This window comes from Labrus mixtus, chromosome 7, assembly GCF_963584025.1.
Source record: "Labrus mixtus chromosome 7, fLabMix1.1, whole genome shotgun sequence".
NCBI lineage: Eukaryota > Metazoa > Chordata > Actinopteri > Labriformes > Labridae > Labrus > Labrus mixtus.
Genome location: NC_083618.1, coordinates 21,840,969 through 21,853,925, shown reverse-complemented (window position 1 = coordinate 21,853,925; position 12,957 = coordinate 21,840,969). Strand labels below are relative to the sequence as shown.

General features: G+C 39.9%; 1 protein-coding gene across 2 annotated transcripts; it reads left to right on the top strand.

The window, feature by feature from the left end:
- Positions 1 to 2,497: 2,497 nt before the first annotated feature.
- On the top strand, positions 2,498 to 12,293 carry rbbp5 (retinoblastoma binding protein 5). Of its 2 annotated transcripts, none has more exons than XM_061041222.1 (14): positions 2,498 to 2,643; positions 4,230 to 4,255; positions 4,461 to 4,633; positions 5,060 to 5,200; positions 5,346 to 5,508; positions 5,730 to 5,839; positions 6,094 to 6,213; positions 6,516 to 6,669; positions 6,771 to 6,842; positions 7,070 to 7,187; positions 8,171 to 8,240; positions 8,578 to 8,813; positions 9,082 to 9,159; positions 11,895 to 12,293. In XM_061041222.1, the coding sequence occupies exons 1-14, from the start codon at positions 2,625 to 2,627 to the stop codon at positions 11,945 to 11,947; spliced, it is 1,533 nt and encodes a 510-aa protein (XP_060897205.1). In that variant the 5' UTR covers positions 2,498 to 2,624; the 3' UTR covers positions 11,948 to 12,293. The 2 variants fall into 2 exon arrangements, with proteins under 2 accessions (XP_060897205.1, XP_060897203.1); XM_061041220.1 differs by having other exon boundaries at positions 9,082 to 9,312.
- The last annotated feature ends 664 nt before the right edge of the window (positions 12,294 to 12,957 follow it).

Below are 12,957 nucleotides of genomic sequence, written 5' to 3'. Positions count from 1 at the left end.
TACATTTAAGACATTCAAAAATATAACTAGAAAAAACAAACAAACAAAAAAATGCAATAGTTTGCATGTAGAAGATATGCTGGAGGATTACATCAAAGGTTTGTCCTACCTAAAACTTTTTTATTGGTAAACTCAATCCACAATTTCAAAATATATGTTTTTGGGCAGTAAATTAATCGCTGCGTGCCTCTTCCCGGAACCGGAGGGGCGATGGTTCAAGTCCCGATGGGGATCAAAGTATGAGAATTGGTCTGGTAGCTGGAGAAGAGGTCACTTCACAAGGGCTGCCAAGGGCTCTTTGAGCAAGGCACCAAACCCTAAACACTGCTCTGGAGCGTTACCTGTGTAGAAGCCCAACTCTCCTTTAATGCATGTTTGTGCGTGTGTGTAATCCGGGCCTATGTGTCTGAGAAGCAAGGCTCTCAATAACAGTGTGTAAACCAGAATTCCCCCTTGTGTATCAATAAAGTGTGTAAACTGTAATGATGCTCTGTGGTCTGATATGAGTTTTCCAGATTTCTGCTTCTGGTCCTGAGTAGGGAGAGGGGTTTTAAGTCATGACAGCAGATGGGTTTCCAGCTATAATAGTATTTATACTGGATCACATTGAGTCTTTGTCTAATCATTTAATAATTTAAATTTTCTATTTTAATGTTTATTTTTTCCTCTGTCGTGTTGCTTTTGATGTCTTTTGTGAAGCACTTTCAATTGCCTTGTTATTGAAATGTGCAATATAAATAAACTTGCCTTGCCTATCAGGATCTTGTTATTCACCATCCAACCCACACATTTGACTGTTACATGGGTGCCATTGATTGGTCTCCCAGTCTGACAGTGAAGTATGGGAAATACACAGAAAAACTTCATTTCAGAAATAAAGTTAAATCTATTTTTTGACTTTCATGTGTAAATATGCGGGATAAAGGTGTGACTGTGATATCACTTAATAATAATCACTTATTTTAATCATATACTTTGGCTGGTGTTTGATTCCGAACTAAATTTAAATCCACCATGTGTATCAACGCAAGCGAATTTATTTCAGGCCTTTATTTTGAAAAGAGGAAATCAGCTGCGGGCTGTTGATGTGTCAGTCTTGAGCTCAGGATCCAGCTCCGGATCCTGAATCATGAGATACAACCAGGAGGACTGTGTGTTCTTCTGTGTGGTGGTGACCTGACTGTGAATGCTGATAGTGTGATATATGTTCAAAGGGAGACTCAGACATATAGTTTACATGCAGACAGGTATAGAGTGACATATAGACCGAAACCATAAAGTTAAAGATAGTCTGTAGATAACAGTCATGGGTCATGTTCTGCACGGTGACGTTAGCAGCAACTTTCATTCATGCAGGCAAAAAAAAGACCTGAAATATATGTCACCTGCTGCACCACATATGCCTCTAAATACCAGGGCCGGATTGACCTGCTGAAGGCCCAGAGTTGAACATGCTGCTGGGCCCCCTTTTGAATCCTCCAGGGCTAAAAAAAACAACATCTGAGATCGCCTTTCTTGATCAAATAAAATGTAAGAGGAAAGTAGTTCACATTTAACTCGTTATAACATTAATTTAACACCTATCATGTTTTGAAGCAGCTGCACAAGCCCCACATCTGCCAGCTAAAACATTTAAGTGATTTAAGCATTTAGTCCTCCATATATATATTTTTTCTTATTTATTTTAGTTTAATATTTAAAATATATCTAAGAACCTCATTGAGATTTAGAATCTCATTAACAAGAGTGTCCTGGTTAAGAGGGGCAGCAGCACAACAAACAAGTTACAGACATAAAACACAGAACAAATACAAACATAGGTCAACATATCCTGAGTCACAGAGCAGAAAAATCGTTATTCAAAGCATCTATAACCTGAAGCATCTTCCTCCAACACCTTCAAACTCCTGTTGGTAGGTGAATACACAACAAGAGAATTTGAGGGAGAATTGCCCGAAACCCTACGAGGGGCTTGTAGAGCTGTAAAATTCCCCAGACAGAATAGATAAATCATAGCATTGAATGGATAATTTGAACACAACATCTATGAATCCATAATGACATACACAACAGGAACAGTATAAATGAGAACAGAACAGTAGGCAGCAAGGCATCATCAAATATTAATCTATTGTACAAACATAACAATTTACCTACACATCCAGACACAACAACAACCTCTTACAAGGCATGCATATGTAAGCAATAGTGCTGATAATAGTGCCAAAACACACAGATATGTAGCTTAGAGCATTTCGTAAGAACAAGAAAGAAAAAAAAAAGAGCAGTGATGAAATTAAAGTTTAAATTGTCTTAACTGTAAATTCATAAATCAGGAAATGGAAGAATTACGTCTGAATATATATTCAGTCTAACGGTTATATGGTTATAATCTTTAACTGAAAAGAAACTGGATTAATTTGTACATTTTGTGTACAAACTGTTTCAGGGGTCTTTTTTTTTTTGTTCAGGCATATTATGGGTCGCGTTGTTTGGGGTCCTCACTGGATGCTCGGCGCCAGTCTCTCCGAGTGGAACAGGCGAAGTGAATAACGAGTCAAATTTAGTGAAATATTCTTTGAAATCAAACCGTTTGGGACATCTGGTTCGCCTTTCGTCCGGCAATGAATCTGGAACTGCTCGGTAAATAATGAAACACGTTTATTTTTAATCTAAAAGGTCTCATTATCGCTACTTCGTGATCGCTTTGCTCTTGTTATGGTTAGCATTGTGCGTTAGCCTAGCATGCTAACACCAACAGCTACGTGTCAAATTCTTATTTTTTAAGACAATTTTAACAGTTAAAATGTAAAGAAGTGGAATAAAAATAACTTTAATTTGCTCGCTTTGCTTTGTGTCGATCCGTAATGTAAACATTGGTTGTAAAAGTGGGTATAGTACGTATTGTGGATATTAGCTTATATTAGCATCGATACTTTGTTTCATTGAATTAAACATTTGTGAAAGAGAAAGTAAACAACATGATGAGGTGTTATAACAACATGATGAGGTGTTATAATAACTTTATGTATTCATCTACTCATAATGATGCTGACTATAAACCTTATAATGATTCATTAAGTTATGAAATGAGCAGCTGGTACTAATGACAGGATGTACAGTGAGTTATTAATATTATTATTGTTATTATTGTTATTAATATTATTGTTATTATTATTTTTAGTTATTATTATTATTAAATATTATTATTATTATTATTTTTAATTATTATTATTATTATTTTTAGTTATTATTATTATTTTTGTTATTATTATTTTTTAGTTATTATTATTATTATTTTTAGTTATTATTATTTTTAGTTATTATTATTATCATTATTCATGTTCAGTATCTCTTAAATGTTGTTCTTCGGGCTTCGAAGGTGGAAAAGCAATGCGATTGAATAGTTTTTTGTTTGAATAGGTAGCATAATATTGAACTTTTTGGGTTTCTGTGTATTGCTTTTTAAAAATATTGTTTATGTTACTTTAATTTCGTTTAAGTGCGGAGCTAGATCATAGGGCTACTCAATGATGTCAAAATCATAATCATAATTAATTTCATTAATATTGAGACCTTTATTATTCAACACTCATTGATTCAACATCTGCATCACATGTATTTATCAAAGTCAACAGGTCGTAACTTATTTTAAGTGCTAAGCTTGTTTCTTATATGTGATGTTTAAACATTTCCAGAAAACCACGTCAGGGCATTCATTTCTATTTTGATACTAATGTTCTGACATAAGTATCACCTTACATACTCATTTTTTTAGTTTTCTCCATGACTCTCTGTTCTTTAACTTTAATTGTCACCTTTGATAAGTTTTCTTTATAATTTATTTTCTAAATTTGGTGCTTCATGTGCGATAACCTCCTTCTTTTGTTAATGATTGTTTAAATTCAACTATGGTATAAATGTCTCCATCTGTTAAAGTCTGTTTATTATTTTTAATTCGCCTTCCTGAATTATTTACAATAGGACCATGTCACATTTCTCGAAATGTCCCTTGTTCCTCTGAAGTGAATTTAACATGTTTTTAAAGGGTTCCTGCTCTGTAAATACTCCAGCATTTTTCTTTGTGTACATTTAAATGAATTGCGGACTTTATTCTTAAGTTAGCCAACGTTAGCTCTGTTTTAAATTCTACTTTTGTGTTGTGTTTCCTCACGTCTTTAGGGTTTAGTTTTTCTCATCACTGTCTCTTTTCTTTTTTTATTTTCTAGAATCGTTTGGGCAGAACTATCCAGAGGTAAGCCACCATCTCTTAATGTTCACATTAACCCTAAAAGAAGTTTGATCCATATTGTGCACAATAAATCATCCAAACACTGATCAACATAAAGTTTCATCATTTGATTCAGTCAAAATATGTGAAGCTCTTCCTGTATTTCTTTTAAAAATGTTTAGGCTGTGTTTCAATGAGGGTGTGTTTTTGTCCGTTTGTGTTTTTTAAGGAGGCAGATGGCACTCTGGACTGTATCAGCATGGCCCTCACCTGCACCTTCAACCGATGGGGCACCCTGCTGGCTGTGGGCTGCAATGACGGCCGCATCGTCATCTGGGACTTCCTCACGCGAGGGATCGCCAAAATCATCAGTGCACACATCCATCCAGTCTGTTCTTTATGGTAAGACACAACACACTACGTTCAGTGTGTGGTCATCACTGCCCTGTGAAAGTCTCATCTAATGCACTAATCCATTCAGACACCTCCTTCTTCTTCCTTCACCAGTTCCATCTTAGACTAAGTCCTCACTAACAAGTCTTAAAGCACAGCTTTTGTTTGAAAACTACACAGGCTGCCAGCTTTTTTGATTTCCGTTTTCATCAAAACACCTGAAGAGTCTCTTCTTAAGGTTTTTATTAAACAACAAAACTTTTACATCCAACATTAAGTAAGCATCAAGTTGGACACCACAGCTTCCTCTGCTGAATCTTGACGGGTTAAACCTCAGTTTTCTGCTCGCTGGAATCACTGTTTAGTATTGCATTATATTTGGTTCAGTTTGATGGTGAGTTAAATGATCCTTTGTCACTGTGTGTGTGTGCACAGCTGGAGTCGAGACGGCCACAAGCTCGTGAGTGCTTCTACAGACAACATTGTCTCGCAGTGGGACGTCCTTACTGGAGACTGTGACCAGAGGTTTCGTTTCCCGTCACCCATCCTGAAACTTCAGTGTCACCCCAGAGACATGTGAGTCACTCGAGTTTCTTTGTGTTGTATGTGATCTGATCTCAGGTTACGCTTTGAGTCAGAAACACAGATCGGTGTTTGCCATTTTGTTTTGATCATTGCTAAGACATTTTAAGTTGTCATCTAAAAAACTCTCATATTTTAGGGACAAGGTGCTGGTGTGTCCCATGAAGTCAGCCCCGGTCCTGTTGACTCTCTCAGACTCCAAACACGTTGTCCTGCCCGTGGATGACGACTCAGACTTGAATGTGGTGGCGGCCTTCGACAGGCGGGGGGAGTACATCTACACTGGCAATGCCAAAGGAAAGGTCAGACTGAACCAACCATGCTCCTTTCATTCACGTCACTGCACCTCGAGAAAGCTATTTAATATTTATTTATAGGAAGGAAAAAACCTCTGTAGCTACTAATGTTGGATGTGTAAATCTCCCTCGATTTACATTTTACAGTGAAACTGTTTTATGAATGGCACACAGATTGTTTATTTCATTCTGTCACCATAATGCCCCCCCTCTGTTGGTTGTTGCAGATCCTTGTGTTGAAGACAAACACTCAGGAGCTGGTGGCCTCTTTCAGAGTTACAACTGGCACCAGCAACACCACCGCCATCAAGTCTATTGAATTTGCACGCAAGGGAAGGTAAGAGGCAACATGAAGATTAGTCGTGTCAGGCCTTTCAGTATGAACACAATCTAAACCACACAATACACACCTTTTAATTTAATTAAATATTTTATTGGAGGTATAGTTTTATTATGTTACTCAATGAAACTGATGTCATGTCAACTGAAGAACAGATTCTTATTCCAGTGAAGCCCTTTGTGAGAGTTCTTCCTAAACTTTCTTTGCACCTGTCTCTAACTCTTCACATTTATATCCTGTGTTCTGTGCAGTTGCTTCCTCATAAACACAGCGGACAGGATCATCAGGGTGTACGACGGCAGGGAGATACTGACCTGCGGCAGAGACGGGGAGCCTGAACCCATGCAGAAACTACAGGATCTTGTCAACAGGTATGTCAGCAGAGGGCGACATTTCACTCCAGTTGCAATAGGAGATTTTTTCTGTTTGATTTGACTTGTTAAGTTCTGCTGATGGGAATATATTTCATGTGGTCTAATGGGCAAGCAGTCTTAAACTTTGCTTCACACTTGGATAAAACTTTCTAAGCGATAAGGATTTGTTGAATGTCTGTGACTTGAATCAAAGTTTCTTGGACTTTCACTTTAAAAACGGTTTCATTTTGTGTTGCCGCATCTCTCTCTCTCTGGTCTCAGTGTGTTTATTCTCTCTGTCTTTTGTTTTCTGTGTGCAGGACTCCGTGGAAGCGCTGCTGTTTCTCCGGGGACGGTGAGTACATCGTGGCCGGCTCGGCTCGGCAGCACGCTCTTTACATCTGGGAGAAGAGCATCGGCAACCTGGTGAAGATCCTGCACGGAACCAGAGGAGAGCTCCTGCTGGATGTCGCTGTAAGGATGTCATGATAGTCTGTCTCAGTAGAACAACATGCACAGATTAAAACATTGACAAAGCACTTCACCCGTTAATTTAACTGTTCACCTCTCTCCAGTGGCATCCTGTCCGTCCGATTATCGCCTCCATCTCCAGTGGAGTCGTCTCCATCTGGGCTCAGAACCAAGTGGTGAGTACAGGTTGACATTAAAGAGTTTGTTACCTGGCATAAAGGATGAATTTATTTTGATCCAAAACTATGAAGATAGAAATAGAATAAAAAAAATAGGAAAAACGTAAACAGCAATTTACCTACAGCCGAAAAATGAAAAATGATCTAAAATATGTTTAGAATAATAAAGTCTGTTTTTTGTTTAAGTGGTCGAGCGACTTGTTGACTTTTTATTTTGTCCGCAGGAAAACTGGAGCGCCTTTGCCCCAGACTTTAAAGAGCTGGATGAAAATGTGGAGTACGAGGAGAGAGAGTCTGAATTCGACATCGAGGACGAAGACAAGAGTGAACCTGAGCAGACAGGTAGACACACACACACACACACACTACAATTTAACTAACAGGTGGTCTCGCTCACAGAGGGCCTGTAATTGTTGTCATTGGTGCTCTTTTTCTTGCCTTTATTTTTAGAGATAGGACAGTGGATAGAGTCATAAATCAGAGAGAGGGAGTGGGTAATGACATGCAGGAAAGGAGCCACATGTCGGCTTCGAACCTGGGCCACTCGCTTGGAGGACTATGTACACAGAGCGCATGCACTAACCACTAGGCTACCAGTGCCCCCTCATTTGTTGGTTACACTGTAAACATAATTTCATTATAAGTCGATAACAGTAAGTTTAATAATACTGTCAAAAAGAAAGACATTAAAAAATGACGACATGACAGTGGTATTTTATTTTGAAATCTTTAACCATAGCATGACTTTAAAGTTATTTGGCAAAAGTAACTTAGAACTGAGTATGAAGTGAAATCACACTGAGAAATAAGATCTGGTAAATATCAATAAAAACACTTGAAACACTGTCATGATGGTGAAACATCCAGAAACATTTCAGCTAAATGAATAAGTAAAACAATCTTTTTGTTTACTCCTCATCAAATTTCATTCCCATGGCTGGAAATCCAAAGACTCACTTTCATTTACGATTGTCTCTTCATCTTTCAAATGTTTGTATTTTTTTATGTAGCTGATTGTCAACAATGCAGTTTTGTTGTTTGCATACAATAACAATAATTTATCTTCTCTTATCTGACTCCATTATTATGATCAGTTTGATCTCTTCCTTTTATCTGTGTTGTTGCTTAAACAGCAGTCACCTGATTATTCTACACTTCACCTTCAACCACAGTTTTTAAATCATTTGCACTTATAGAGATAAGTAGAATAAGAAGCAGCAGTGCAGACTGAAGGTGATCCATCATCTGTTCTGCTGTCATTGGTTTCCCTGTCGTCTGTGGTTCTCTCTGGACGCCTCACACAACATCTCGCTCTTGTGTTTCAGGTGCAGACGCCGCAGAGGATGAAGAGGTGGATGTCACTACCGTGGATCCCATTGTGGCGTTTTGCAGCAGGTGAGAAACGACAGTACGGTTTATTTCATCACTGCAAACAAAGCTGCATGTCTGGTCTGACAAATGCTGTGTTTATTTGAATTGAATCTTCTACAGTCTGATAATCATGCCAGAATCTTTTTGAGTCTTTTTACAGTAACTTTGAATACTTTACAAGGCAACACATCAGAGTACATACATGGGCTGTCATATAATCCTTCACATGGTCTGCAGTCTTTAAACAGTTTAAAGTATCCCTCAAACTAATCTCATATCTGAATAGGACTGAAGTTTTGATCAAGAAGCCTGATTCTGTTCATCCTTTTAAAGCCTGTGGGATCTCTGTTGCATCTTGTAGTGATGAGGAGCTGGAGGACTACAAAGCCCTGCTGTACCTTCCCATCGCCCCTGAGGTTGAAGATCCAGAGGAAAACCCCTTCGGCCCCCCACCTGACGCCTCAGCTCAGACTGCTACCCCAGAGGACTCGCTGGCCAGTGGCGACAAGAAGCAGCGACAGCCTTCGTCTGAAGGAGGCCCGGCCAAGAAGAAGGCTCGCACAACCACCGTGGAGCTGCCAGGGGTGCCCAGTGATGGTGAGGAGGGAAAAAATCTAAAACACACGAGATACAAAGTCATGTTTAGGGTTATATATAAACTTTTTGGACACTGGTCAGAGTCTTTACTTTACTTTTCAAAATTTTAAACAGCCACTCCTCCCCCTTTTTTTGATCATATTTTTAAATTATTTCATGCAAACTTTACCATTCCTCTTTGATTAACCTCTCAAACATTTGATTGTCTTTTTTTAAATTAATTTGTTCAAAGCAGACCTTTGACTGTCTTTATCCCGTCTCTCTTCAGAGGTGCACCCTCTACTGGGTGTCAAGGGCGATGGAAAGTCCAAGAAGAAGACAGCAGGCCGGCCCAAAGGCTCCAAAGGTAAAGACAAAGACTTCCCCTTCAGGCCCAAGCCCTACAGGGGCGAACGGCCCGCCTTCCCCATGGAGGCCCTGGGCAGCTCTGGCCCAGGAGGAGGAGGAGGAGGAGTAGGAGGAGGGATGAAGGGGAGAGCAGAGGGGGGCCTGGCCACAGGTAAGCATGCCTCAGCCACCTGCCCTGCTGCTGCTGCTGAGTCTGGGAGCTCTGCTAGTCCTGCAGCCCTGCTAGTCTGACTGACACCTCACCAACCCAGCCCGTCTCACAGTCCTGTTTACACCTGGTATTGACCTCATGATTGATCTGATAACAAGTGGACAGGTGTGAATGCATTCAGGGCGCGTCAAGATCTGATCACTCAGACAAGAGGTCTCATCTCGTCTCAGAAACAATGAGGGTAGTAGTTAATACTTCTCAACTATGTCCGAGTACATTCTTAATATTCCTCACATTGTTACATACAACAGAGGGATGTGCATGAAAAAATTTGGAAAAATTGTCCCTCATATTATCAGTGAAAGTGTATGTTTTATTTTGAAATACAGATCAAGTGTAGGGGGGATGAGGATGCATAAATGTGAGACATTTCATAACTATAATAAAGTAGCACAGTGGAGATACAGAGGAGCTGAGGTGATACAACCTGGGTGTATTTCTCTATTTCTAACTGTTAATAGAGACTCCAGTCTGCAGTGAAGTTCAGACACTCAGATAAAAAAACAAAACTGTATGTGAGGCCTTAATATCAAACTCAGTTTTGGGCGCTCTCTATCTCTGCTCACAGATTTGTTTTGATAAGTTCTACAGACTAATGAAGATGATTAAAGCTCTGTGGTTTTGATCATGTAGAGCTCTAAATGCTTTAGTTTTAAGCACTTGAATGTCAGATGTGAACAGGCTGATCTCGAGCTGCCCTTATATATCAGATCCTCCACATGTTAATACCAGGTGTAAACACGGACAAAGACACCCCTTCCCCTGTACTGCTTCAACCCAACACCCACCACCACACCCCCTGTCAACCCCACCCAACAACGCCCAACAACACAGCTCACTGACAGAAACCCGCCTGCTGTAAAGCCACAGTCTGGAGGACAAAACACAGAATCTAAACCTTGTGTCCACCGAGAACTTTGGGTCGATTCTAAAATTAAATATTGCATAACATCGAACAGTTTGTCCAGTTAACTAAGGAATAGCTTTGTTTTGAGAGCACTGAATGTAGGAGTTCTAGGTGTAAAATCTAGAGCTGGCTTCTAGAGCTAGCACTATGGTTATTTTGGAATGGATGAAATTCTCATTAAATTCTTGTTTTCAGGGGCGCAGATGGCCTATCAATTAGGTCCTGCCCAATGTACGGAGCATATAGTCCTCCAAGCGGGCAGCCCGGGTTCATGTCCGTCATGTGGCTCCTATCCCGCATGTCATTCCCCACTCTCTCGCTCTCACCACCGTTTCCTACTCTGTCCACTGTCCTATCAAACTAAAGGCAAAAAGCCCCAAAATACAAAAAAAAAAATCTTATTTTTTTCTCAGAAAAAAAACCTTCATCAACCCATTGTTTGGGGCATGTGTGGCTCTTTCTGTTTGTGTACTGAGGTCTATGCTAATGTCCTGTAAGAGGCGCCTGCCTTAACATGCCTGCTCTGACGTAGTTGAATTTCAACCATTGCGTTTTGTAATACAGTGATGTAACTCGGCTAGACTTTCAGCTGCATGTAGTTCTCTCAGCTTCTTTTCAGGCTGAAAAAAGCTGCTTACTCTTAATCTGTCTTGCTAAATATTGAGTATGCATCATGTGGACAAAGTAGAGCTAAATAATCTCTGCAGTGTGATGGTCAGAGCTGCAGGCTGTGAAGTCAGAGTAAACCTGTGTTCAGCATGTGTTAAAACTACTTTAAAAGTCCAAAAACAATGAAACAAGATGCGGAGATAGCTGGTTATGATGTCACAGATTGTTAAGTCAGACAAAAGTCAGAGATGAACAAACTCATTATAACTCCCATTATAGTCAATAAAATCTTCTAACCTTCAATTTAAAATGAAAACACAAGAAAAGTGTTTTAAACCCACACATCCCTCAGACTGTGGCTTTAAGTGACCTCTGCTAACCTCTGCCTCACTTGATTAATTGGCCGTCATTTGAAACTCCGGTGAAGTTGGCTTGTAGTTGGCAGATGGGTGTTGGAAGTGGCTGAACGGTGGGGTGGTGCGGCTTGTTTCCCTGCAGGCTAGCTGGCTAGTCTACGTCTACTTCCTGCTTGGCCTCTGACCCTCCTGCTCCCACTCCCACCCTCGCTCCTTTTGGGCTTTTCGTGTGACATGAAAGTGTGTCTGTAGCGGCGCTGCTCAGGTCCTGTCTTTCTCTGTTTCTGTTTTGATCTTGACAGATTTGTGTGCAAACGATGCATATTTGTGTTTTGTAGTCAGCATTAATGTCTCCATATTTTGTCTGCTTTGAATTTTAGACTACAATTCTGTAACAGCAAAATGAATCGTATGATTATGCAGTATACATTAAGACCCCCCCCATTATTCAAGACACACGAGATAACAATATGTATAAGCCTGTTTAAAATTTTCAGCATTGTGATATTTGCAATATGAAGTATTTAACACTTGAGATATAAGATTGTAGGTAACTTCACACTTCCAACACACTTTCAATTATTGACTCTGGGGCTGTGTTTGGGAGAGAGAACAGGATGCATGTTGACAGTGTCTGTGTTTGTCTGCAGGGAGTTTGGTCTCACAGTCGTACAAACAGCACGACATCGGAGGGATGGACTGATCGCTGCGGTGTACAGTCGTGAAGAAGCACCAGCAGGCTCAAACAAAGAGACACAAAGCCTGATGTCATGTACAGACTGTGTGAGTGGGCGGTCTGTTTGATGTACAGACTGTTTTTCCTCCTCAAGCCAGAGCACAGCGTCACAAGAAAACCTCCTCGGCCCGGATCACAGAGAGGAGCGGACAAAGAGAGCTTGAAGCGGCCGGGTTGTCCCTGTAGAGATCACATGTCCTCTGTCTCTGTAGGATTCAATTTGTATAGATACACCTGTGTCCTGATAGTGTGTGTGTGTTGTCTTTCTCGTTGTTTTTATACGTATTAAAACATTTTGATTTATAAATAACTAGCTTCTGTGTAGCTCTGAACTCATTTGAAGATCCTACATTTATTCTGAAAGCTGGAAAAAACTAAGTTTATTGTCATGGCAGTAAAATAAACAATTTTTAAAACTGCCCGTTTGAGGAGTACCCAGATAATGACAGAGGCCTGAAGAAACCACATGTTTCATTAATTCAACTGTAAATGTAAATATGGGCTATGGTTACATGTCCCTCATTTTGGCTTTGTGGCTAGTTTGCACGTACAGTGGCTGTAGTCCTCGAAGTGGGCAGCCCGGGTTCAAATCTGACCAGTGGCTCCTTTCCTGCATGTCATTCCCCCACGCTATCTCTCCCTGATTACCAACTCTATGAAATAAAGGCTACAATTCCCAAAAATAAATAAATCTTTAAAGCTGCATACTTAGACAGTTCAACATATTTTTCAAAAAGACTTGGTGATGAGCACCACAATACGTTATCGTCTGTCCGTTGTTAATTTAGGTTGCTATGGCGACCACAGGCCATCCCCTAAATTCAGCATTAAATGTGTTTATTTAAGTCTTTATTTTATTTAACATGCCAATAACTCATTCTTACACAGACGGTAGCTCAAAAGTACCTCAGGTGTTTACTGAAGAATTAAACTAAAGTTTAAGTAGCTACAAAGTTCCTGCACTGTTTACTGTTGGT

Coding starts and splice junctions, on each gene's coding strand:
- rbbp5 (XM_061041220.1), top strand. Junction 4,256..4,460: donor TTGGGCAGAACTATCCAGAG/GTAAGCCACCAT, acceptor GTGTTTTTTAAG/GAGGCAGATGGCACTCTGGA. Junction 6,670..6,770: donor AGCTCCTGCTGGATGTCGCT/GTAAGGATGTCA, acceptor ACCTCTCTCCAG/TGGCATCCTGTCCGTCCGAT.